The sequence below is a fragment of the Mesoplodon bidens genome, assembly GCF_964165515.1.
Source record: "Mesoplodon bidens genome assembly, chromosome: 4".
NCBI classification, from domain to species: Eukaryota; Metazoa; Chordata; class Mammalia; order Artiodactyla; family Ziphiidae; genus Mesoplodon; species Mesoplodon bidens.
In genome coordinates this window covers 128,739,524-128,764,861 of record NC_138160.1, presented here as the reverse complement: position 1 = coordinate 128,764,861, position 25,338 = coordinate 128,739,524, and the positions used below count along the sequence as shown (strand labels likewise).

The 25,338-nt window shown below is 55.7% G+C and overlaps 1 protein-coding gene across 3 annotated transcripts in view; it reads left to right on the top strand.

Annotated features, from left to right (window-relative positions):
* Positions 1-23,288, top strand: part of PDGFRB (platelet derived growth factor receptor beta) — a gene marked incomplete at its 5' end in the record, with an annotated part of 38,821 nt that extends 15,533 nt beyond the window's left edge. For 2 of the 3 annotated variants that reach the window (XM_081230924.1, XM_081230925.1), the window contains 22 exons: positions 922-967; positions 2,089-2,412; positions 2,941-3,207; positions 3,926-4,053; positions 4,169-4,340; positions 4,886-5,078; positions 5,785-5,900; positions 7,218-7,341; positions 7,775-7,986; positions 10,389-10,483; positions 11,383-11,515; positions 12,067-12,171; positions 12,498-12,608; positions 13,665-13,824; positions 14,892-15,052; positions 15,966-16,084; positions 16,329-16,451; positions 17,256-17,367; positions 17,805-17,904; positions 18,455-18,560; positions 19,472-19,704; positions 21,246-23,288. In XM_081230924.1, coding sequence (XP_081087050.1) covers positions 928-967; positions 2,089-2,412; positions 2,941-3,207; positions 3,926-4,053; positions 4,169-4,340; positions 4,886-5,078; positions 5,785-5,900; positions 7,218-7,341; positions 7,775-7,986; positions 10,389-10,483; positions 11,383-11,515; positions 12,067-12,171; positions 12,498-12,608; positions 13,665-13,824; positions 14,892-15,052; positions 15,966-16,084; positions 16,329-16,451; positions 17,256-17,367; positions 17,805-17,904; positions 18,455-18,560; positions 19,472-19,704; positions 21,246-21,423 — 3,312 coding nt within the window. In that variant the 3' untranslated portion in view covers positions 21,424-23,288. Of the gene's footprint in view, positions 1-921; positions 968-2,088; positions 2,413-2,940; positions 3,242-3,925; positions 4,054-4,168; positions 4,341-4,885; positions 5,079-5,784; positions 5,901-7,217; positions 7,342-7,774; positions 7,987-10,388; positions 10,484-11,382; positions 11,516-12,066; positions 12,172-12,497; positions 12,609-13,664; positions 13,825-14,891; positions 15,053-15,965; positions 16,085-16,328; positions 16,452-17,255; positions 17,368-17,804; positions 17,905-18,454; positions 18,561-19,471; positions 19,705-21,245 lie in introns of those variants that run through there. The other variant, XM_081230926.1, reaches the window with a different exon arrangement.
* Between the last annotated feature and the right edge of the window lie 2,050 nt (positions 23,289-25,338).

Here is a 25,338-nt window from a genome sequence, read left to right as displayed (position 1 = left end):
GACGCACGCAGCGCGATCCATCTCTCTCCATGTCCCTGCTTCTGTCTCCCTCTGCCTCCATCACCCGGTGCTTCCTTTCTCTCTGTCTCTCGGCGTCTTTGTCTTTCTACCTCTATCATTCCAGTCCCTTTGTCTCCCTCCAGGACAAGCGCTGCTGTGTAGCCTCGGGTAAACTTCTTCCCCTCTCAGAGCCTCACTCTCCCCATCTGGACCCTGGAGGTGTGGGTAGGGGCTTTGGATTCAACAGTTTCCAAGGACCGCCAAAGCCGTGCTGTGCGGGGTGGCCTCCCCTGGGCCCAGCCCCCGGCCCCTCCCTCCTGGGCCTCCCTGGGCAGCTTGGGGCTGAGTAAAGGGGGCCGGTGCGGGGGGGGGGTGCCCCCCACATTCCACAGCCCCCGCTTCCCTCCCCAACGCCGCCTCCATTTCCTGTTGTGCTTGTGGAGCTGTGGGAGTTCTCCGGGTTCTGGCTTACCCCCTCCTTCTCCCCTAGGCCTTTCATCACACTTTCCCAAATATTTGTCCTGGCAGATAAGAGCCTGGTATTGGAACTGTCACCCGGAGGACAGGCTGTTAGAGCTGGCGGGCCCCTGGACACCATCCAGCCCAAGACCCGCCCCCCACATACATACAGAGAAACCAAGGCCCAGGGAGAAGCAAGGGGCTCAGCCGAGGCCATCAGGGAGGTAGAGGCAGAGCCACAGCAGGGTCCAGGCACCCTGTGAATGGGCCCGGCACAGGGGAGGGAGCTCCTTGGGCATGAGTGCCCTCTTGGTGGGGGCTCTGAGTAGCCTTTGACTTTAGCCCGAGGGATCCAGAGGCTGGGTGGCTCAGGCTGGGGCTTACTCTGCAGGACCCAGGCAAAGATGGGCCCTGGCGCTGCCTCTGGCTACTCTGGGCCCTGACCCCTGTTTAACTCTGCAGGATACCATGCGGCCTCCGAGTGCCATGCGAGCTCCTGTCCTCGAAGGTAGGTAGACTCGGGACAGGGGTAGAAGGCCCTGGGGAGCCATCTAAGTAGGATCTGGAGCTGGCGGGGTGGTGCATGCCAGCACCAGGGCCCGGGCACTGCTCTGCTCTTGACCTTCAGTTCCCTGCCTTTCCAGTTGCTCTCAGTGGAGGCCTCTTTCCACTGCCCACCCCTCAGCTCAGAGGCCTCAGTCGACCTCTGCCTGCCCAGAGACATCAGCTCAAATCCTTGGCTTGGCCCTCCACACCACATGTCCCCTCACCAGCAGTCCCCACCCCATTCCCTAACAGTCACCCTCGTCTCCCATCTCTTGTCAGCACTTGTTGGTACTAGTCCAGCCAGTCTGGTTCCAGTGGGGGACTCCCCTACCCTGCCTGGACCCTTCATTGGCTGTAAGCTCCCAAGTCTGGGTGGGCTTCTCCAGGCAATCAATGCTGACCAGGCAATCAGTGACCAGCCAAAGGCCCACCCAAAGATGACTGACCCACTGGCTGAGCACCCACCTGTCTAAGTGGGTGCTTATTTTCACCTCATGTTCCCTGCCGAAGTGGGCCAGGGTAGGGAGGGCAAGGCTTACAGAATCCTTCCCCGGGGGGTATCAGCAAGGGGAGGGGAAACCAATCACTTGACATCCCCCGATCCCCAGTCCCCTTCAGCCTCCAGGGGCCTCAATATCTTTCGTGCCCCAGTCTGCCTCACTCTGGACTACCTTGGCCACCACTTCCCCAAGGAGGGCCATCTCTGGGATTTGGGGCAGAAGCTGGACATCTGGGGCAGCTGCAGGGAAGAGGCTCAGAAAGTGACCTGGGAAGTAATGCAGGAACTGGAGGCCTGGGAATTGCTTCCCGAGGATTTCCTGATGCCTTTGAGAGAACATGCCTGCAGCCTGAAAGCTGCACTGCAGAAGGACTCCAAGGCTGGGGGTCTCTAGGAACTAAGGTCAAGAGGCCAGGAGGCCAGAAGGAGTCCCTGGAGACCAGGCTCTGGGCAAGCAGGTCTCAGAGCCATGGGTTCCCGTCTGTGTTCTCTGTGGATTAGGGAGGTGTGTTCTTCAGGGTCAGCTGTCGGGGAGAGGTGCTGATGTTCTTGTGCCCTGACGTCTGATGCCTCCTCTCCCAAAGGCCAGGTGCTGTTGCTGCCCTTGCTGTTGTTGCTGGGACCACAGGCCTCCTGGGGCCTGGTCATCACACCCCCGGGGCCAGAGCTTGTCCTCAATCTCTCCAGCACCTTTGTTCTGACCTGCTCGGGTCCAGCTCCAGTGGTGTGGGAACGGATGTCCCAGAAGCCCCCACAGGAAATGACCACGACCCAAGACGGCACCTTCTCCAGCGTGCTGACACTGACCAATGTCACTGGGCTAGACACAGGAGAATACTTTTGTGCCTACAAAGGCTCCCACGGGCTGGAGGCCAGTGAGCGAAAACGACTCTACATCTTTGTGCCAGGTGAGGGCCCCCGGCCTGTGTACTCACTCCCTTATTCCTCTTCACAACTGCAGGCATCTGGGGGAAGTTCAGAAAGTGCCTTGCTGATATGGTGAAACACAGCTGTCTCAGAAATGCAGATGAATCAGGGAATCCAGCCTGGTTCAGTGCAGGAGTATGTTCACTCCCACCCCTTGCTCTGAATATTTGTCTGCTCCCTGCCAGCCCACCCCATTCCTGGTTCCCAAGAACTCTGCATTCTCAGCTGGTTCTAGTATGCACCCTCTTGGCCTCCACATCTCATTTTCCCCATTCTCCGAGCTCCAGGTACCAGCTGCCCTTCAACTTGCAACTGATCTTCTTTCTCAGGCCAGTGCTGGCCCTATCAAATGCTAAAGCTAGAAGGGACCTCTGAGAGCACGCTTATTCTGTAGTGGGTAGACTGAGGCCCAGAGAGAGAAAGAGACTTGTTCAAGGTAACAGAGAAAATCAGGGCATAGCCAGAAACCCAGCTCCTCTGACTTGTATTCTTGGCTTCACCTATGGCAGATCCCACTGTGGGCTTCCTCCCTGTTGACCCCGAGGAACTATTCATCTTTCTCACGGAAATAACTGAGACCACAATTCCATGCCGAGTGACGGATCCGAGACTGGTGGTGACGTTGCATGAGAAGAAGGTGGATGTCCCGCTGCCCATCGCCTATGACCACCAACGTGGCTTCTCTGGTACCTTTGAGGACAAGACCTACGTCTGCAAAACCACCATCGGGGACAGGGAGGTGGATTCGGACGCCTACTATGTCTACAGCCTCCAGGGTGAGCCCCCTTTCTGGCCTGGTGCTCAGCAGAGGCAAGTATGACCCTCCACAGAGGTACAGACCTTTTCGGATAATACAGTGTGCAATTCCATTTTTCACTGAATTCTCACTACAGCCTTGGAAGGCAGGTGTGTTGCCCCATCTTACAGATGAGAAAACTGAGGCTCAGAAAGAGGATGGAGTACGTCCAAGGTCACAGGAAGCATTAGTGGTGGAGCTGGGCTGTATACTGCGGTGGGCAAAGGCACAAGCTTTGAATCAGTGGGGTTTGAATCCCAGCTCTGCCACTTCCCATCTGAGTGACTGCACAAGACACATAATCTCTCTGAGTCTGCTGCTTCCTCTGTAAAATGGGGATAATACTGACTGCTTACCTAGTGGGATTATTGTGAAGATTAAATAAAACAAAAGATGGAGAGTATGTGGTTGTGCTCAATAAATTTCTTCTGTACTCAGATGCCCAGAGAGTACTTTGATTTCAAAATTGTTACCCCTTCTAGAATGTCAGCTTCATGAGGACAGGAGTTTTGTCTGTTGTGTTTCCTGCTAAAGCCCCAGTGCCTAGAATAGTAGGTATTTAATAAATATTTGTTGAAAGAGTGAATCTTTCACACCAGTTATCCCTTCCCTCTCTGGACCCCCACCCCGTCCTTAAACAGATGTGCTGGTGGCTGGGGGGTGACTTCCTCAGTCCTAAGCCAGTCTCTTTCCACCAGTGTCATCCATCAATGTCTCAGTGAATGCGGTGCAGACTGTGGTCCGCCAAGGGGAGAACATCACCATCATGTGCATTGTGACTGGGAATGAGGTTGTCAACTTTGAGTGGACATACCCACGCATGGAGGTAATGCCGGGCCATGGGTTGGAGGAAGGGTCAGGCAGGGATGGATATTTCAGCTTGTAGCCTGACTTCATGGACCTTTCCTGATGTGGGTGGCTTGCCCCAACTTTCCCTACAGAGTGGGCGGCTGGTGGAGCCAGTGACTGACTTCCTCTTTGAAATGCCCCACATACGTTCTATCCTGCACATCCCCAGTGCTGAGCTTGGAGACTCAGGGACCTACATCTGCAATGTATCAGAAAGCGTGAGCGACCATCGAGATGAAAAGGCCATCAATGTCACCGTGGTCGGTGTGTGCCTTAGGCTTACCCCCAGCCCTCAGTCTGAACTGGACCCAGACCTTGTCACAGCCCTGGGATACTGTCAGCCATGTTCTAATCCATCTCTAGCCTTAGTGCCAAGCAAAGCCCCCTTTTCAGGATAAACCAAAACCAAAGCACAGTACCAGCCCCAAATCCAATCCTAATCCCAACCTAGACTTCCCACCTAGCCAGAACCCGAGCCCCAACCCAATTTCTAAATCCCAGCTGCCCCCCCCCGGCCCAGGCAGCCCCATCCCCAAATTCAGCCAGGCTGTAACTCATCTCCGCCACAATCCTGAGACAGAACACACCAAAGAGCACTACAACCCCAGTCCCAATCTTGAACCCAGCCCCCAAACCAGTATCAGCCCCAAATTCGGCTCCTGCTCCAGTCCATCACAGTCCCCACCTGAACCCCAACTCAGGTAACTCCATCGCTGGTTCAGTTCCTAAAGCCTGAGGCCCCGCCCCCCGGAGGTGCTGCCCCGTTGGAGGCCGGGCACAGCCCCGCCCCTGACGGCCGCCCCTTGCAGAGAGCGGTTACGTGCGGCTGCTGGGAGAGCTGGACCCTGTACAGTTCGCGGAGCTTCACCGCAGCCGGACACTGCAGGTGGTGTTTGAGGCCTACCCGCCGCCCACTGTCATGTGGTTCAAGGACAACCGGACCCTGGGTGACTCCGGCGCCGGCGAGGTTGCGCTGTCTACACGCAATGTGTCTGAGACCCGGTGAGCAGCTGCCTATCCACTTCATTCTTGAAGTTATTATTCTCTGCATTCGGCAGGCAGCCCACAGCCTTAAGCTACTTGACAAACCTATCGAGGCCCATCTTTCCTGAGAGCCTACTACATGCCAGGCGCCATACCAGGGGCCTGTGCCAGGCACTGGGGATGCTGCATAGACCAGAACAGACAGTTCCAGCCTTCCTAGAGTTTCCTATCTAGAGGGGAAAACGGACGCTGGTCATACGATCACCCAGATGTTTAGTTGTCCTTGTGATGGGTGGAGTCAGCAGGAAGCAGCCACAGAGAAAAAGGCAGGAGACTGGAGAAGAGGGTGCCAGGCAGGCCACTGCCACCTATGCAAGAATGGTGGCCCTGAGGCTGGAGATTAGCAGGCTGACCTGAGGCGCTGCATGTTAGGATAAAGCAGTGTCAGGCCTTTCTGAAAGGGATGAGATGTGGACGGATGGAGATGGTGCTTCCCCTCCACCACGCCCCCCACCCCATCCGTCCTAACCCTCCCTCTTGGCTCACTGGAGCTGCCTATGGGTGGGGATTCAAAAGTCCTGGCACTGCTACTGAGACCCATGTGACCTTGGCACTCCCCTTCCACTCCCTGGACCTTGTTTTTCTGTCTTTACAAGAAAGGAGGGGGCTGTAGGACTTCTTCCAGCTCTGATAGCTGGGTCTCCTGGCCTGTCCTCCTCCTCAGGTATGTGTCGGAACTGACACTGGTGCGGGTGAAGGTGGCTGAGGCTGGCCGCTACACCATGCGGGCCTTCCATGAGGATGCTGAAGCCCAGCTCTCCTTCCAGCTACAGGTCAACGGTGAGGAGCCTTCCACCCTGCTTTCCTTCCTCTGACCCTCCCACCCCCATTCTCTCGCCATTCCTACACTGTCCATCCACCCACAGGAGGAGGAGAAGAGAGTGTCCAGGACTCAGGAGGCTGAATTCTAGGCCAGGCTCTGACACTGACCACTGCTGTGTGCACATCCCCTCTCTGGGTCTCAGTTTCCCCAGCTTTACGAGAAGGTCACTGGGCTAGATTGGTGTTTACAAAACCTCAGGCATTCACATCCCAGTGGCATGATTTTTCCTTCTCACACACCACTATACTACTAATTAGATATTTATTGAGCAACTACAATATGCCAGTCCATTCAAGTTTCTTGAGGCCCTGCCATTGTGGAGTTTGCATCCCAGTGCGGGGAAGATAAACATTCAAAAAAGGGGAAAAATCAGCAAACCATGTACAAGGTTAGAAGGTAACAAGTGCTGTGAAAGAAAACAAACAAACAGAAAAGCTGGGTAAGGAGGGTAGAGAGTCCTGGGGGCAGGGGATTGAGGAGAGTTACAATTTCAAATAGCATGATCAAGATTGGCTGCCTGGAGATGACATTTGTGTGAAGACTTGAAGAAGATGAGGGCATTAGCCAAGTGACTATTTGGGGAAAGGGCACACCAGGCAGTGCAAAGGCAGGAGCAATGCAGAAAGGCTTCTGTAGCCAGAACAGAGTGAAGGGGAGAGCGGTGGGAGATGAGGTCAGAGCTGAGATGGGGCAGTTGGGGGGACAGGAGAGGGTAGATCGTGTAGGCCTTCCTGGGCGCTTGTATGGACTTTGGCTTTTACTGTGACTGAAATGAAGAGCCACTGCAGGATTTTGAGCAGAGAAATGGCACAATAATGACTTAATGTTTTGTGAATTGACTTTCTAAAAATAAATTTATTTTGAATGAAAAGTGAACTTCTCCACTGTAGACGGAAAATCAGCATCACATGTATAAAGCAACCACTAAAATAAACTCTGAGAAAACAAAACAGTGCTATTAAATTCTAACTCCATGTTCTTGCAGGTCCAGGCCTCTGATCCTGAGGCCTGCCCTCTCTTTGTTAAAAGGGAAGATTAGCAAATCTCAGAGAGGTGTTAAAGACAGACTAGCACCCTACTGAGATTTTCCCTTTGAAGTACCCAGAAGGGAAATCTGTCAGTTTTCACATGGTGATTCCTGGTATTTAATGTTCACCTGCAGTCTGAAGCTCCCCTCCCCCCAAGGGAGACTCTGGACCAGGTCCTCCCTGAGGGCCTTTCTTACTGTCTATCCTGACCTCTCCACCTCCTGGCCCGTGCCCCTCTCTCTGCAGTGCCTGTCCGTGTGCTGGAGCTGAGCGAGAGCCACCCTGCCAGCGGGGAGCAGACAGTCCGCTGTCGTGGCCGGGGCATGCCCCAGCCACACCTCAGCTGGTCTACCTGCAGCGACCTCAAAAGGTGAGCAGACCCTGGGCCAGGGTCTCCCAGGGTACCCATAGCTGACTGGAAGGACCCAATGAAGGTCATCTAGTCCAACACCTTCCTCTGGGAACACTGTTCCAGGCTAGAGCCATATCCTAGAACATGTGGCTTCTTGGAGATGCTCTGCATGACCTAAATTGTCGCCTTTCCTTACTTTGACCCTGAGGGTCAAAGGAAGGGAGTGGATTTTGCAATCCAGGTTCTCAATTCTGGGGTAGGAGCGCCCCTGCTGGTCAGTTGAGGGATCACGGGAGGAACCAGCTCAGGACCAGGCAGTGGGAAAAAGGAACTGGACGTGCCCAGCTGCCTTCTACCACCACCGCGTGGCGCTACCTGCTTTTGGCCTCAGTTTTCCCACCCGCATAGGGAAGCAAGGGACTGGAAACCGACCTGGCTGGTTCTCCGGCAGGTGTCCGCTGGAGCTGCCTCCCACGCCTCTGGGGAACAGTTCCGAGGAGGAGAGCCTGCTGGAGACGAACGTGACATACTGGGCAGAGGAGCAGGAGTTCGAGGTGGTGAGCACACTGCGCCTGCGCCGTGTGGATCAGCCGCTGTCAGTGCGCTGCACGCTGCACAACCTCCTGGGCCAAGACGTTCAGGAGGTCACCGTGGTGCCACATTGTGAGTCCTCCATCCTCCGTAGCCCCTGACGACCCCTCAGCCCCACCTCCACCCTGCTGTACTTGAAACTGTGCCTTGGAACTGCCCACAGCAGGCTAACGTCAGCATTCAGGGCCACGGCATTCAGGAGCATTGTGGGTGTAGCTTCCTAGGCATTTGCACAATATTGGCACACGTGTGTACATCCACGAGTGTATGTGTATAAACCATGACAATGAACAGTGCTATCTTCTTTTGTATGTACACTGTTTGTATGTCCTAAGCTGTGTACGCGAGCATGCTTGATCCTTGGACATGGGTGCAAACCCTGCAAGTGTAGATTTGTAAAGCGTGTAATGAAGAATGCCCAATCCCCACATACACGCATAAAGCTAGAGCGTGTGTCTGTAAGCATGTACACAAGCATGTTTATGGGTGTAAACCCACTGAGGGTATGTTTGTAAACCATGTACATGAGCACCCCAATACCCAGGCAGGTATATAAACCCACGTGTGTACGTCTGTAGGCGTGTACATGCAGGTGCACAATCCCCATACAAGTGTGCAAACAATGTACAACTCCCGTGCACGTGTGCACACTGGCATAGTGCATGTCTGTAAGCACGGAGATGCAGTACACCTTTTTGTAAAACTGTGCAACCCAATTCCCGTACATATATGCTTGCTGTGCCACGCATGTCTGTTAGCAGGTACACATCTATGCAGAATTTTTATCCGTATGAACAGTCCCTACAGTGCCCAGACGCTTTTGCTACCTGCCAGTCCCTGTGCATGCATGGACCTGTGTGCATGTGCTTCATTTTTTCACCTATTTGCTCATTCAGTAAATAGCCACAGGGTCGCAGCTTCTCACTGGAGAAGGCCCAGCCCTGCCTGTCCTCCTACTGCCCAAAGTCCAGAGAGGAGGCAGACAAGGAACTAGGCAACCTCACTGTGGGGGTCAGCATTTGGGGGGAAAGCCTAAAGGGAGAAGGGGCTCCATACGCAGCTGTGGGATTCAGGAAAGTGTCCTGGTAAAAGGAAGCTTTAGGTCAATACCTGAAAGATAACTAGAGTTAGCCTGGTGAGGAATGGTGCTCTGGTCCGACGGAACAGCCTCTGCCCAGAGGCAAAGTGGGTTCAGAGAAATTAAAGGAATTCAACCTGGCTGGAGAACAGAGTGTATATATTTAGGGGCTGGGGGAGGAGATAAGGGGGAGGGGACTAGTAAGGGAGGGGGCTACAGGAGAAGGCAGAAGCCAGTGCAAGCAGAGCTATGAAGGCTGTACAAGGTGTTTTGGACACACTTATGCCTACACTTAGGTAGGTCCATGGGCTTGTACAGGCAGATACTGCTCTATGCAGACCTGCCTCCCCCTGCCCTGTGGTGGGATGGGTGATGGGTTCTAATGCCTTATCTCACCCACACTCCCACACATGCACACATATCCCTGAGCAAGTGGGCACCTGCAGACCAGCTCTGAGCAAAGCAGAAGTAAAACTTTTGTGTGCCACTGAGGGGGAAGCCATGTACCAGCCCACGGGGAATTTCCATGGCTGGATGAAGGCCCCTCTTTTTACTTGGAGATGGCTCCCTAGAAGATGCAGGCTTCCTTCCCAGGATGGGGAAAAGGAGGAGAGGAGTGATGTTGGTCTGAGTCCCTGAGGAGGAGGGACAGAGCTCTCTAGCGAGCAGAGAAGGGCAGGTGGGTGACACAGGAGGAGGGAGTGAGTTCCCAGGGGGCTTCATGGGTGGCCAGAGGGGCAGGACAGGGGAGGTGAGGGTCTGGCTAGGGTGGATGTGGAGGGAGTGGGTATCTGTGCAGCAAAGAGGCTGAGGCTTTGGGGGTAGAGGAGACTCAGGGCTTCGAGGGGGGTACCCAGAGTTGGCCCTACTTGGTTACCCCAGTTCCCTGGCCCACACCCTGATGTACTTTACAACTACCATCACTATGGGAGAGGAAACCGGCTCCTTTCTGCAGTCTGGATGTCTCAGGCTATGGGTGCTCAGTTATTGGGTCCATTGGCCTCTCAGTCAGGCTCTGTCCTAGCAGTGACAGCCCCAGTGAGGGTGTGGATTCAGAGGAGAGGTAAACCACAGCCCAGCTGTCAGGAGCTGGCATCCAACCTGGAGCTATGGCAGACAGGCCAGACTGACCCTGGCAAGGGCTGAAGGGATTTGGAGGCCAGTAGTGATCCAGGGGTAGTTACTGAAGGGCATGGGGTATTTATGCAAGGGGCTGGAGGTGTGGCCCAGAGGGGAGAGGCTAAGGGTCTGACATCATAGGCCAAAGGGGGATGGGGCTGGTTCCATTCTGGGCAGGATGGGCAGAGAGGGATTTGTGGTGCCAGAGGTGGATTGAAGGGAGGGGAGCTGCCAAATGCCCTGTTTGCTCATAAGCAGCTCTTGTCTCTGCTTCCAGCCTTACCCTTCAAGGTGGTGGTCATCTCGGCAATCCTGGCCTTGGTGGTCCTCACGATCATCTCCCTCATCATCCTCATCATGCTCTGGCAGAAGGTAAGCCCCACCCTTGCCTGATGGGTGCAGACTGGCACACCATTTTTTGCATGGACCCCCCTGCCATCCCCTATTGCTGGAGGATCGGGCCATGGTCGGGGCCCAGCATGGAGCTCAGGTGTGGAGTAATGCTGGGTGTTTGAGCTGCTTTCAACCCCAGCAGCCTGGGCAACATGGGCCTGGTCCAGGCCATCCAGGGTGCCCTGTCTCTGCTGTGCACCCCACTTTCCATCCAGAGTCCTGCTCGGGCATCATCCCTGCCCATCGCAGCCACGGGGCATGGGACCTTCAGGGTGGACTGCACGGGCTCCAGCATTCTTCCAACACTGACCCACAGAGACTCCCAGGCTTCTGCTGAAAGGCATTCTAATCCTATAAACCTGTCATTTCAATGAACTGTTCTGAGATTTCACCATTCCATGATTCTACCATAGGATTGCAGCACCCCATGATTCTATCATTCTCAGATTCCAATCCTGTGACTCCAACATCCTATGATTTCAACACTCTAAGGTTATATCTTTCTGAGATTCCTGCTGTGACTGATCCAGTATGGGGAGGGGTCATCCACATCCAGTAGAATGTCCCGGCCTTGTGTTACTTTCCAGGGCTGCCTGCTCCTGTCTTCCCATCTGAGGAGCGGCCGAGGCTCTGGGAGAAGCTGGTGCGGAGGCTCTCATGAGCCTGCCCCTCAGCTGTCAGCTGCTCCTCAGCACCTCCCCCTGACATCTGTTCCGTGGAGCCCATGAAGGCCTTGGCTCTATTGATAACTTGCTATATGGCTTCAAATATGCCCCTAATCCTTTCTGGGCTTCAGGTTTTCCTGTCCCACCTGTTTCATAAGGAGCTGGACCTAGTGGTCCCCCTCTGATGATCCACCCCTTGTCTTGGTCCTGCAGAAGCCACGCTATGAGATCCGATGGAAAGTGATTGAATCTGTGAGCTCTGATGGCCATGAATACATCTACGTGGACCCTATGCAGCTGCCTTACGACTCCACCTGGGAGCTGCCGCGGGACCAGCTTGTGCTTGGTCAGCCCAGGGAGGCCTCAAGTGGCAGTCTGGGGACTTGAGGCGGGTGGGAGCACTGATGTCTGAGCACAGCCTTGCCACGATTAGCTTTGAGACCTAGGGCTGACGTCTTGCCTTCTCTGGCCCTAGAGCCCCACCCTCTGTACGGTGGCGGCAAGATGATCCCCCAGGGACCGTCCAGTGTTGAGGTCCTATGATCCAATGATAGTGTGAGATGGGACCCCTTCGTGGCGAGAGAGGAAGTATTAGTCGAGGGCAGGCTGAGTGCCAGGCCTGCGCTTAGTCTAGCTGGAGAGGCTGAGAGAGCATGGAGGAGCTGTGCTCCCCTCTGTGGGGAGAAGAAGGCCTCCAGGGACTAAAGAGGGGCCAGGAAGCAGGCAGGACTTAGGCGAGACCAGAAAGGTCTGCAAAGCACTGTGATTTTAGGAGTGACCATTGGAGAAACACCTTAAGTCCAGGGTGGCTTGAGGGATGTCTAGCTTGACCTCAGAGAGTGTAGGGGGGTGCAGCTTCCTAGTGTGCCAGGAGCTGAGAGATCATCTCATCCCCAGGACGCACCCTGGGCTCCGGGGCCTTTGGGCAGGTGGTGGAGGCCACGGCTCACGGCCTGAGCCATTCGCAGGCTACCATGAAAGTGGCCGTCAAGATGCTGAAATGTGAGTCCTGGGAACCCGCCCCTCCCTTACCTCTCCCCTGCCCCCTCCCCGGGCACAGGAAGGGCAGTCACACCAGAGCCAGCAGCACTCCCAATTCTGCTTTGGGAAAGAGGCTTCCTCACCTGCCCCCTCCTCTGGGAGCCTCCTCCCCTCCTCCATCTTCCTCCCATCCTCCTTCCTCTTCTCCTATGCACGGGTCCTCATCACCCTCGGCCACCTGAGTCTTACAGCACAGCCTGGGACAGAAGAGCCAGAATAGGCTCCAGTGGGGTGTCTGTGGGGCCTCAGTGACTGGACCAAGCCTGAGGGCCCCCTCTCTCCCTCAGCCACAGCCCGCAGCAGCGAGAAGCAAGCCCTCATGTCGGAGCTGAAGATCATGAGTCACCTCGGGCCCCACCTGAACGTGGTCAACCTGCTGGGGGCCTGCACGAAAGGAGGTACAACCCACCCCTAGAGGATTCTGGGGAAGTGCCAGTGGCCAAGGCCTGTCCCCTCCCCGCCCCCTCCTCAGTTTACGGACAGGACACTCCAGCTGGAGGGTCCGTGCCCACTCTCTCTAGTGCCCTCACTTGACAGAGGCAGATGGATGTGGGATTTAGCAGGTCACCAAATCACATCACCTTCAAGACCAAAGGACTCTTTAGTTCACCAGCCCTAGCGGCTTCCAAATCAAGGGGTTCTCTGACATTTAAAAAATTTTCATGATACATTTTATTTTATTTTTACTTATTTATTTGTTTACAATACCTTTTACAAACTATAAAAAGTGACAGCTCACGTGACACTGAAATGAGTTATAGCCCCACCTTTGGAGCCCACCAACTAGCTTGCTCACTGTGAGCTGCTTTCACTCGGATCATAGAATAAGGTCTTTCCAGCCAAATATGTTTATTTGAAGCTCTGATTACAAGTTAGGCCGCAAAAAAAAAATGTTATCACTATTTGCAGCTGCTTATTGTGAGATTTGGGATTTTCCTCGGTATTGTGCAACAAAAAGAGAATACAGAAGTACGCTGTGCACGTAGGCCAATTTATGTCTGCAATGATCACACATTTCAAAATTTTTGATCCCACCAGTATGTTTAAGCTGCCACTGATTGACTTTAAGTCAATGTATCATGTTTGAATTTAAACAGTAACCTGGTAATAAACAGTTACCTTTGTTTATTTTGTATCCTGGGCTCCAGAATCAGCTTTATCAATAACAGCTAACCCTGTGCTTGCTACTTGCCAGGCACTGAGCTGAGCTGACAAAGGCATTGTCTCATGAATACTCAATGCAGCCCTTTGGGGTGGGTATTACTAGCCCCATTTAATAGATGGGGAAAGTAAAGCTCAGGGAAACTAAGTGCCTTGCTCACGGTCAGGAAAGTCCAGGTTTGCCTGGCACCTAAGCCTCTTTGCTGACCCACGTGCAACCCATCATTAGCCTCATGGCCCTGATGGGAAGACCCCCAACCGCGGGGACTGTCCCTGAGCCTGTCCCTCTGCAGGGCCCATCTTCATCATCACCGAGTACTGCCGCTACGGCGACCTGGTGGACTACCTGCACCGCAACAAGCACACCTTTCTGCAGCGCTGCTCCAACAAGCGCCGCCCGCCCAGCGCTGAGCTCTACAGCAACGCCCTGCCCGTTGGGCTCCCGCTGCCCAGGTACTGGAGGGAGGGCGGGACCTGAATCTGTGGGGAGCCCTGAGGAGCACCTGCTCCCTCCTTCCTTGTCCAGGACAGAAAGCTGAGGTGAGGGCCGGCAGAGCCACTCCTGGAACCAGGTTTCACTTGTTTCACCAGCCAGCTTAAGACCTGGCCCCTGGCCACCCCAGAGGTGGGCAAAACAATAACAGTGATGATGATGGTGGCATCCGCTACCACCTACTGACTGTCCGTGGTGTGCCAGGCTCTGCACTGAGCTCTCTGGAGGCTCAGAGGGGGTGACCCCCTTGACCCCTCACCCCACCCAATCTCATCTTCTCCTGTCTTCGACCGGGGGCACCTGGGGCCCTCCTGTCCCAGGCTGACCCCCTCTGTAGGGGGTCCACACTCTACTCCTCCCTCGCCACAGCCTCCCCCTCTCCCCACACCAGTCTCTCCAGTGCCTCCAGGGCAGCTCATCCCTTTTCTTCTTTCTCTTTTCCAAAAATAACATTTCTTTGTTCCTTTGCTAATTACAAAAGCTATACATGTTTATTGCAGAGGCAAGAGTAAGTTCAGAATAGCATTAAAAGACATTAAAACTCACCCGTGTCCTCCCCAACATTTTGATTGATTTCCTTCCAGTCTTTTCGCTAACCCTAGAGACACATGTGTACATAGTCCCGCAGCTCTTGGGGGAGCTGCTGCTGCAGGCAGAGGCATTAAGGCGATTCATTGCCCACTTGCAGGGTATCGTGGCTGGATGGTGCTGTAGTGGCCACAGGAAGGCACTTGGGTATAGGCCCTTCCTGTGACCCTGGTCCTGGGGTGCTGGAATCACCCCTGGATGTAAGTTCTCTGAGGACACACCCGGGGTCCTAGGTCATCTTGGCAGACCCAGCGTCCAGCTCAGGGTGGATCTGAGGTTGGCTGGAAGGGCTCAGTACATGGTCATTCATATTGTGACGGACTGTGTGGGCATGCGAGAGTGAGGGAGAGAAGAAATGCATGAGTGATGGGGCCTTGCAGGAAGGGGGAGAGAGGGAAGAGCCTGCGCTTCTCCTTCTGTAACGCTCCTCTGCCCCCAGCCATGTGTCCCTGCCTGGGGAGAGCGATGGTGGCTACATGGACATGAGCAAAGATGAGTCAGTGGACTACGTGCCCATGCTGGACATGAAAGGGGACGTCAAATACGCAGACATCGAGTCCTCCAACTACATGGCTCCTTATGATAACTACGTCCCCTCCGGTGGGTGCGCACAGGGTTCTCACACCTAGGTAGTCATGCATTCTTTTTTTTTTAACTTAAATTTTTTTTAAAATTTTTGGCCGCATTGAGTCTTCGTTGCTGCACACGGGCTTTCTCTAGTTGCATCGAGCAGGGGCTACTCTTCGTTGCGGTGCGCGGGCTGCTTCTCATTGCGGTGGCTTGTCTTGTTGTGGAGCATGGGCTCTAGGCGCGCGGGCTTCAGTAGCTGTGGTTCGTGGGCTCTAGGGTGCAGGCTCACTAGTTGTGGCGCACGGGCTTAGTTGCTCTGCGGCATGTGGGATCTTCCCGGACCAGGGATTGAACCCGTGTCCCCTGCATTGGCAGGCAGATTCTTAACCAGTGCACCACCAGGGAAGTCCCATGTAGTCATACATTCTTTTTGAAAACTTTCCTCTGCCCAGCCTGGCAACAACCCTGCTAGGAAGGTGACCTTGTGCCCATTTCACAGATGCAGAAACTGAGGCTAGCCACCTGCCCAAAGCTGCTGTGTGGTAGAACCCCAATATGAACTCCCTGTTTCTGGGTCCAGAGATGCATACACAACCCACAGGGAGGGGAGGAGCTTGGGTGGGCGCAGGGGTGCCTGACCTGCTGGGACCTCGGGGAAGAGTGGTCTGCAGGTGCCAGGCTGATCTGGAGTCCCTAAAGAGCAGGCAGGCCAGGCTGAGCAAAGGTGGCCCAGGGCTAAAGCCAAAAGTTTTTCTGGCCAATGAGGGCTCTGATAAAGAAGGAGAATTTAAGTTAGATATTTGGAAATTGTTTTCCTTTTGTGGGAGGCTTAGAGGATCAGGAGTCTTCTCTCTGGGACATTCAGCCTCCACGAGCCAAAGGCCAGGAATTCTCTAGCCCCAGGGAGACACAAGACAGTGGGTGTCCTTCTGCTCTTCCCTAGCTCCTGAGAGGACCTGCCGGGTGACTTTAATCAACGAGTCCCCAGTACTTAGCTACACGGATCTTGTGGGCTTCAGCTACCAGGTGGCCAATGGCATGGAGTTCCTGGCCTCCAAGAATGTATGTGTGGTCACAGTGAGCACAGTGGGGTCCTGGGGAGGTGGGTCACCCAGCCAGCCAGGGTGCTCCCAGTACATGGCCCCCCGTACGGCAGCCCTCTGGTGGGTGAGGACGGCAAATGCCCTCACACCTGGTGGCCCCTCACACCTGAGCAGCGATGCATATTTCCCAAAGCCCCTGACATGGAGAGTCTTTCCCCAGAATTGCCCGCCACGGTCTCAGCTCCTGTCTCCTCCCTCCCCAGTGTGTCCACCGAGATCTGGCAGCCAGGAATGTGCTCATCTGTGAGGGCAAACTGGTCAAGATCTGCGACTTTGGCCTGGCTCGTGACATCATGCGGGATTCGAACTACATCTCCAAAGGCAGTGTGAGTGCCTTCCCCCGTCCTCATGGTTCGCGTGGCTGTGGCTCATGGGAGATCAGGACAGGGTTCTCGTGGCCTGACCTGCCCAGCGGCGATGGGCTCTGCCTGCCTAGCCCTGTGTGCAGGGATGGTAAGGGGAGCCACTAGCTGTGCATGGGATGGGGGTGAGACGCCGAGGCCCGTGGGGTAGGCCGGAGGCTCAGATTTGCTGGTCGTGGCAGGGGGCAAGGGACCAGCTGTAAAGGGTCCTGGGGAGGTTGAAGGGGCAACAGGCCAAATGTGCTGTCCCAGGAGCGATGGTGAACAGAGGAAGAAGCCCAGGTGACAGGCTAAGACAGATGAGTAGACGGCAGGCAGTATTTGGTTCAAAGGTGACCATCCTGCCTCCCACTCATGTCCCCACTTCTCGCATAGGGACGGAAGTGGAGGGACACTGGGCCCCAGAGATCTAAGGCAGCTAGGATGAGAGCTGGGTGACACCTTGGCACGTCTCTTCCTCCCCTCAGCAGGGGCCTCTCCTGGGGTCAAGAAGGGGAGCCTGTTCCATGAGGAGCCTCAGACCCTGGGGCTCTCCCTCATGGACGGGGGTTACCATGTCCCCAGCTTGTGCGGAAAGAAACTCAGCCTCCTGATCCTCTGACCAGCACTGGGATGGGCGTGGGAACCGAGCACCAGCAGAGATGGGCCCTCAGGGACCGAGAAGTGAGAAAGAGCTGGGGGTGGGAACTGCCAGGCTTCCTCCCGGCTCCCAGGTGCAGAGTGGGGCCCGGCCCCTCCTTGCACTCAGCAGCCTCTGCCCTCCCACAGACCTTCCTGCCTCTGAAGTGGATGGCCCCCGAGAGCATCTTCAACAGCCTCTACACCACCCTGAGTGACGTGTGGTCCTTCGGGATCCTGCTCTGGGAGATCTTCACCCTGGGTACACTTCCTTCTTCCTCCAGTCCTCAGCCTCACGGCACAGCGTCCGCCCTGACCGCTCACACCTTCATCCTGGTGGGGCTGTGAGATGGGCTCTGGGACAGGGCTCAGAAGCTCTGCTTCTTTCTTGTTACTGTGTGACCTTGGCAAGTCTCTTGCCCTCTCTGGATCTCTCTACCTCCCCATCTCAGTAGAGATGAATTTGGACAGTGACATCAAAAAGCCTGCTTGGCTCCGGTGTTCTCTGGTTCTCTGATTCTGGGGAGGCATGCAGTCTCTGTCCAGAGCCTATGAGGGAGCCCATATTTCCCAATGCTAAGGCCACTGCACCCTCACTGATGCCGGGGTTGGTGTGCCTCTCCCTGTCCCATGGAAGAAGATTCTTGCCACTGTTCCGACACCCCTGAGCCTGTGTTTCTTGTCTCTGCTCCCTAACAGGTGGCACCCCGTACCCAGAGCTGCCCATGAACGAGCAGTTCTACAATGCCATCAAGCGGGGCTACCGCATGGCTCAGCCTGCCCACGCCTCTGACGAGATGTGAGTGGAGCACTTGGGAAGATACTTTGGGTGCAAACAGTAGATATCCCACGTTACCAGCTTAAGCCGAAAATAGATTTATTAGTTCAGAGATGTAGGAAAATGTAGGTATAGCTGGATCCTGTTGTTCATAAGACATCGTCCACACTCTCTCATCCTACCCCGGGGCTCTGCCCTCCTCTGCATCAGCCTCACTCTCAGGTTGGCACCGTCCAAATGGCTACGTCCTAGCTGCTTTCACCGTAGTTCCAGTGGAAGGTCCAGAGGTGACTGTCAAGGGCTCAGCTGGGGTCACCTTCCCATCCAGAAAACCAGCCACTGAGCTAAGGGGATAAAAATGCCTACTGGCCATGCCCGTGTCATGTGCTCACCAAGGTGTGATCAATCCCATGGGACCACTGAACTGAGGATGGTGGGAGGGCTTCCCAAGGGAGCATGCAGGTGCAGTAATGGAAAAACCCCTCCCCTCCTAACTCTTCATTATTCCCCTTGGTCTGGGAGGTGGCAGACCCTGAGCCAGAGACCCTGACCCCTCTGCCCCTCTCCCCAGCTATGAGATCATGCAGAAGTGCTGGGAAGAGAAGTTTGAGATTCGACCCCCCTTCTCCCAGCTGGTGCTGCTTCTCGAGAGACTGCTGGGCGAGGGTTACAAAAAGGTATGTTGAGGCAGGGTTGGGGTGGGGAACGGAGAGTTCTGGTCCAGAAGTAGACACAGGGTACAAGGCTTTGTGTGACATGCTGGTATTTGGGGGGCCCTCCTTTCCCCTCTCTGGGCCTCAGTTTCCCTGTTGGTACTAATAAGGGATGGGCTGGAGCTGTGAGTGTAGTTTATTTTAGCAGCATAGAGTTTTTTAAAGTGAAATCCTATGTGGAAGCTGATTAATTTAAAGCGGGGGCAGGAAGCCTACAGCCCCCTTCATCCTGCATCCTTCCTCATGCCTTTGCACCCAGACCAAGTCCTGGGCCTCCGTCACAAGTTTGAACAACCCCAGGCGAGATGACTGCTGAGGGCCTGACCACTTGGACCCTGTGGCGGGCTCATACAAGGCTTATGGAGCCAGCAGGGCCTTAAAACCCTCCCTGCCCAACTACGAAGCTACAGTGAGGGGGATGCACGTGTCCTTTGGCCCAGACACAGCCCTTTCCCTCAGTCCATTCCTAAGCCCACTCCCAACCACATCTGTTTACAGCTCCAGGACCAGTGAGTTGGAAGAGAGTTGTCTCCCTTCAGTAGCGAGGGAAACTGTGGCCCCAGCGAGGGAGGCCATGGCAGGCGGAGAGCCCGTGCCTGTCTGCCCTGAAGTGGGGGAAGAGTTAGGGTTGTGGGTGCTAGTCCGATCACTGTCCCCTCCCTGAGTGACCCTGAGCTCATCTTGTCTGGTGAGAGGCCAGGTAGGAGAGCAGCTCAGCTGTGTGGCTTTGGGCAATTCTTCCTCTCTGAGCACCAGGTGCTTTATGTACATGAGGCGGGAGGGGCTGGGTCAGAATCTGCCCATTAGATGATCCCTAAAGGCATTTCTGGTCTGACCCTCCCTGTGTCTCCGGTTCTTCCTGCCCTGCTGAGCAGAAGTACCAGCAGGTGGATGAGGAGTTTCTGAGGAGCGACCACCCAGCCATCCTTCGGTCCCAAGCCCGCTTGCCCGGCTTCAATGGCCTCCGATCCCGCCTGGACACCAGCTCCGTCCTCTACACTGCCGTGCAGCCCAACGAGGGTGACAACGACTATATCATCCCCCTGCCTGACCCCAAACCCGAGGTTGCTGACGAGGGACCACTGGAGGGTTCCCCCAGCCTTGCCAGGTAGCCATTCTGACCTGCAGCCCAAAGCCGTAGTGTGCATAGTGTGTGTGTGTGTGTGTGTGTGTGTGTGTGTGTGTCTGTGCCTTCATGCCATCAGGCTTGCCTTAGAAGTAAGTTCCCTAGGGTGAGTACTTATTCCTGCCAGCGAATAGAAGAGAGAATTGAACTCATTTGACCTTTGATGACCTCGAGTGGAAATGGCAGGCTGGTAAGAGAAAGGGGCCTGGGATATATTGTAAGGTAGCTGTTTCTTTAAAGGAGCCTCCACAGGCCATCTACTCTGTCCCCTCTCTAGGCCCTGTCCTAGCCCTAAGGAGGAAAAGAGGAAAATCTAATTCGCATCCCCAACACCCCATGTATTGCTCTATGGTCATCGCCAGCCCTGTGGTCTGTCCTTTAGCACCATGCCCTGAGGACCCCAGGGAGCCTGGCACAGGGAGGCAGAGGTACCTACAGAAGTTCAGGCCAGAATTCAGACTGGGGAGGAGATTCGTGCTTTTCTTTTTTTTTCTTTTTTTTTTTTTTTTTGCGGTACGTGGGCCTCTCACTGTTGTGGCCTCTCCCGTTGCGGAGCACAGGCCTCTCACTGTTGTGGCCTCTCCCGTTGCGGAGCACAGGCTCCGGACGCGCAGGCTCAGCGGCCATGGCTCACGGGCCCAGCCGCTCCGCGGCATGTGGGATCTTCCCGGACCGGGACACGGACCCATGTCCCCTGCATCGGCAGGCGGACTCTCAACCACCGCGCCACCAGGGAAGCCCCGTGCTTTTCTTTTGCCTCAGGATGTGACGTTACAGTAAGGGGAGGGCTTTGGAGGAAGGCCAGCTGTCGCCTGGACTAGATGTTCCCCATGTGGGCAGACCCACACCCAAAACAAGACCCACCCTATGGTGAAATGGCAGGGGCCCCAAACTGTGTTCCAGCTCCATCTCTGCCGCTAGCTGCCGTGAGACCCGGCCGCACATCTACTCTGCGAGCCTGTCTCTCCACGTGCACTAGGAGCACACATAAGACTTAGAAGGCCCTCCCCACACTGTTTGAGAAGCTAATATTCCAAGGCTCCAAGTAACCAATGTATAGAGGAGTTGAGCTCAGAGTTTCAAACAGCTTGGAGTGTGAATGTTGGTGCTGCTCTGTGCCCTCAGACAAGCTGCTTCCCCTCTCTGGACCTCAGTTTCCTTAACTGTAAACTGAAAACAGTAAGAGTACTTCTATTTGGAGGTTGTTGTGGGGATTAAGTGAGATCATTATACATTCAGGCATGCAGGAGAGAGACACTGACGGGTGAGCAATCAACTCGATCTGCTCTGAAGTCCCAACTCCTATACTTACCCGCTGTGTGATGCAAGGCAATGATGTAACCTCTCTGAGCTGCACTTTCCTCACAACGCCTGCCTTGCATAGTCTTTACAAGGATTCAGTGAGTTAAAATGTGTAAGGTGCATGCTGCAAGGGTGGATAGATAGAAAGCTCTACGTTAATGCTGTTATTTTTTCACTGTGGTTCCCTCCCAGCCTCTCACTCACTTGCCTTCCACCTCTAGCTCCGCCCTGAATGAAGTCAACACCTCCTCTACCATCTCCTGTGACAGCCCCCTGGAACCCCAAGAGGAACCAGAGCCAGAGCCCCAGCCTGAGTCCCAGGTGGAGCCAGAGCCCAAGCGGCCGCCGGATTCCAGCTGCCTTGGGCCTCGGGCCGAGGCGGAGGACAGCTTCCTGTAGGGGCTGGCCCCCACCCTGCCCTACCCGAAGCTCCCCCTCTACCTCCCAGCACCCTGCGCCTCCTGGCCTGGCCCAGCCTCCCAACAGCCAGGCTGTTCCCATCAGCTGTCCCCTCTGGAAAGCTTTTGCCCCTGGCACATCACACCCCGACCCCTGGGGCTGGCTTAGGAGGTAACAGAACTGTAGGGACCATGACCGGTCCTCTGCCTCTGGAGAGCGTATGTGACTCTGAGCCAGGCTTCTCCCAGGGGACTCAGTTTCCCCATCTGTAAGATGGGAAAGGTGGGCTTGGCAACCCCCAGTCTGGGATTCTCACCCTGGCTGACAGATGTAGAGGCTGGAATCCCTGAGGAGATACTCAAGGTTCATGAGGTGGTAGGTTAGCTTTTTTTCTGTTCAGCCAGCTGCCCCTCAAGGAGCTGCAGCTCTCTCCTTGCACTTTTTCCTGCCCAAGAGCTGGGGAAGGGACCCTAGCATCTCTGGCTCCTGGCTGAGCTAGGGCCTGGCCTTGGACAGTGTTGCCTCATCCAGAAGCCACCTCCCCTCCATGCCAGTCTTTGCTTTCCCAGGCCCAAGCTGGTCTGGGGCCTTCCAAGCTTAATTAATGCTGGGGGCTGAGCCAAGGACAGGACACCCTGGCCTGTAGCCCCTGCCCCAGGCACTTGGGGTATACCTCCCCATAACATGCCTGTGTCTGTGTCTTCCTGGCCCCATGGATCCAGGGGTCTTTTTCCTCATCACTGCCAGTCTTACTCCACTCACCAGAGTCTCCAGGGCCAGATGGGCCCCACGTCTGTGATGAGTGTGTTGACGTGCCTGCAAGAGGTGTCCACATGTGTGGACCAATGTGGCATTGGACCCGCTAAGAGACCTTGGAGGAATCCCTCGCCCTCTGTTTTCCCTGTTGAAAAATGAGCAGGTTGGACTCATTGACTTCTGGTGCCCTGCCAGCACTAACATTCTAGAATGTTCCAGGGGTTGCACACTTGCCCAGATGAAGCAAAGATAAACCCTCCAAATCTCTATCCCGGGTTAGTTGGGGTCTGAGGAGGTTCCAGACTACACAGCACACTCCGGGCATTCAGGAACTGTGCCCCTTCCCCAGGCCCCTGGCAAGTCCCCAAAGGCCAGCTGCCCAGGCCTTGACTCTGAGTGACAGCCAGTGTCCTGGAAAGCCCCCAGAAGCTGCCCCAGGGACATGGGGAGACCGTGGGACCCCTTTCAGCACCCACATGACCTCCAGAGCTATTCTGGGCAAAGGAGGCCGAGAAGGAAAGTCAGACCACCTGACACAGCCCACCACTCCAGAGCCTGCTGTCCAGGTCTATGCCGCAGACCTAGAGGACAGTGAAAGGACAAGAAACCTTGGATGGGGGACCTGAGGAAGGGGCGCAAGAGGTGGGTACTTTGGGGGGTGTCTTCCCACTTGCCAGCTGCCCCACCCTGAGGCAGAAACTGAAGAACATGGCTTTGTCTGCCTGGGGATGCTCACCTCACTGTGTCTGCCAGCCCAGTGGGCTCTGGAGGGACCTGGGGCGTGAGGGCTGTGGCCAAGACTGCTGGCAGGGGAAGGACTGGATGGAGGGTGAGGGAAGGTCAGTGCCTCTGGGCACCAGCCCCCTGTGTTGGTTGGCACCTCCCCGCCCCAGGACCCCCGAAGCCTGGTCAAGGAGAGGGCGTGGGTTCTCACTACGGTACCAAAGATGTAATCCCCTAGGTTTACAAGTATTTTTAGGACTCACATTAACTCACATTTATACAACAGAAGTGCTATTTTGTATGCCATCAACTTTTCTTCTCTGTGTACTTTTTTTTTTTTTAAGAGAAAGATTTTAATATTAAACCTGGTGCTTCTCACCCACAGACCTCGTGGTGTCTCGCAGGTTTGGATCCCTGGGCCCGGGAGGTGGCAAGAGTGGGGTAGGGCAGCCGAACTCGCCCAGCTGTAGGATCCCTGCACAGGGCCCTTCAGCTCAAGTCTTGCTTCCATCTGTGAGACGGGGGTCTTCACACTCCCCCCACCTCCTCGCTGGTTGCCGGGTGACCTGGACCTCTGGCTTTGGTTTTCCAGGTTGTGAAAGGAGAAGGCTCTTCCGGCTCTGCAGTGCCTGGCTCTGGGTTGGGAGCCTGCGCTCCCCCGCCAGCCCCACTCCGCCCCACCATGTGCTTTGGCTTTGGCTGTTAAGCCAGGCCACCCCCCTCCCTCCCTCCACTCTGCCCATGGGCCCAGATTGATGCTGGTGTGGCTCATGAGAGGCATCCGCTAAAGTCCAGGTCCCAGGCCCCGGTGAGTAGTGGTCGTGTCTCAGGTAGGAGCAGGGCAGATGGACAGAGCACCCAAGGGGTCCAGAGAGCAGGAAGAAAGAGGAGAGAGGGTGAAGGAGAGAGAGGAAGAGGAAGGGAGGAAGACGTGGGGTGAGAGCCACCAGGACAAGGCCAGGGGAGGGAAAGGCGGCCCGGCTGGGTCTCTGAGAGCAAAAGTCTAGCCAGGCTGGGAGAGGGGTGCGGACCGGCCCCCCACGGCTGCAGCAGCTCGGTGGCGTGGGGCGGGCACGAACCAGGCATCTCGGTGTCTGCTGGCCGGCTCGGTACTGGATGTCAGCTCCACTGCCCAGGCCAGGCCTGGGAGACCTGGCAGCAGTAGGGGGCCAGGGCAATAGAGCTGCCAGGGGCCGAGGGCAGAGTGCACAGGTCCTGGACCCAGCCTGGGGCTTTCTGGCCCTCCTGCCTGAGCCCTTTGGGAGGGGTCACCTGAGGTGGAACCAGGTTTCAGCTTGAGGTCTGTCACACCTCACTATGTGACCTTGGCCATTCCCTGCTCACTCTGAACTGGGGAAGGGGCCTCTCAGTTTGTTTCTGGGGACAGGCACCTGGTTTTGGAACCACAGGGCTCCCTGGACTGCCTCCAGAAGTCTGGGGCCGTGGCTGCCAGTGGGGAGAGGAACAGAGACGTGGGGCAGCTCTGACTCACGGGCCCAGCCGCCAACTCAGGGGCGGTTGAGCCACCCCCAGGGAAACCCCGCCTGCTGCGGGGCCCACCCTCCTGGGGGTCCTGGCCTTAGAGCCCGTGACCCCGTCTCTGCTGGCTGTGGTAGGAGATGAATAAGCCATACCCAGATCTGCCCTGTAAAGAGAGTAAACGACCACATTCCAGATGCGGATTACCCTTGCCCGTGGGAAAAGCCTCCATCATGGGGCCTTGGGTGGATTATTCAGCCTTAGGCCTCCATTTCCCCAGAGGTAAATGGAGCTAATGATGCCACAAAGGGATAAAGGAGGGTAGAGCGCTGGTGCCCACTTACTGAACAGTTACTCTGTGCCAGGCCTGTCCTGTTGCTGCACACATTTTCTCATTTGCCCTTACATCCACCCTGTGAACCAGGGGCTACTATTGTCTTCATATTACAAAGGGGACACCAGTTCACGGGGGGTTGAAGTGGCTTGCCCAAGGTCATCTGGTCGGTGTGGCAGGGAGGGGATAGGAGCCTGGGCCTGGCCGACCCCCAGGTCAGCCCTAGGGGAGGCGAAGCCCAGGCCGGGTTGCAGGGCAGGTGAGTAGGGAAGCCTGGGTCCCAGCCCCGGTCTCCTGACTCCAGACCTCTGGGTCTGTGGGTCCCCGGGAGAAAGCACTGGGGGAGAGGAGAGAGCTAAGGGAGTCTGAGGGCTAAGTGAACATAATAAACAAGAGTCTGGTGGGGGGCTTGGAACCCACAGGCCCCCGTGCAGAGGGGTGCGGGAGCTGGAGGATGGGGGAACCGTAGGTCAACCTCTGCGGGCTCCCGCCACTCAGGCGGGCCCACGGGAACGGGTGAGCTGGAATTTTCCTGCCAGACGATGAGCCACTGACTACACAATTCTTCCGCCACCCTATTCACAGCCAGCGTCCTTGTTCCTGGAAAAACAGGGAAAGACTGA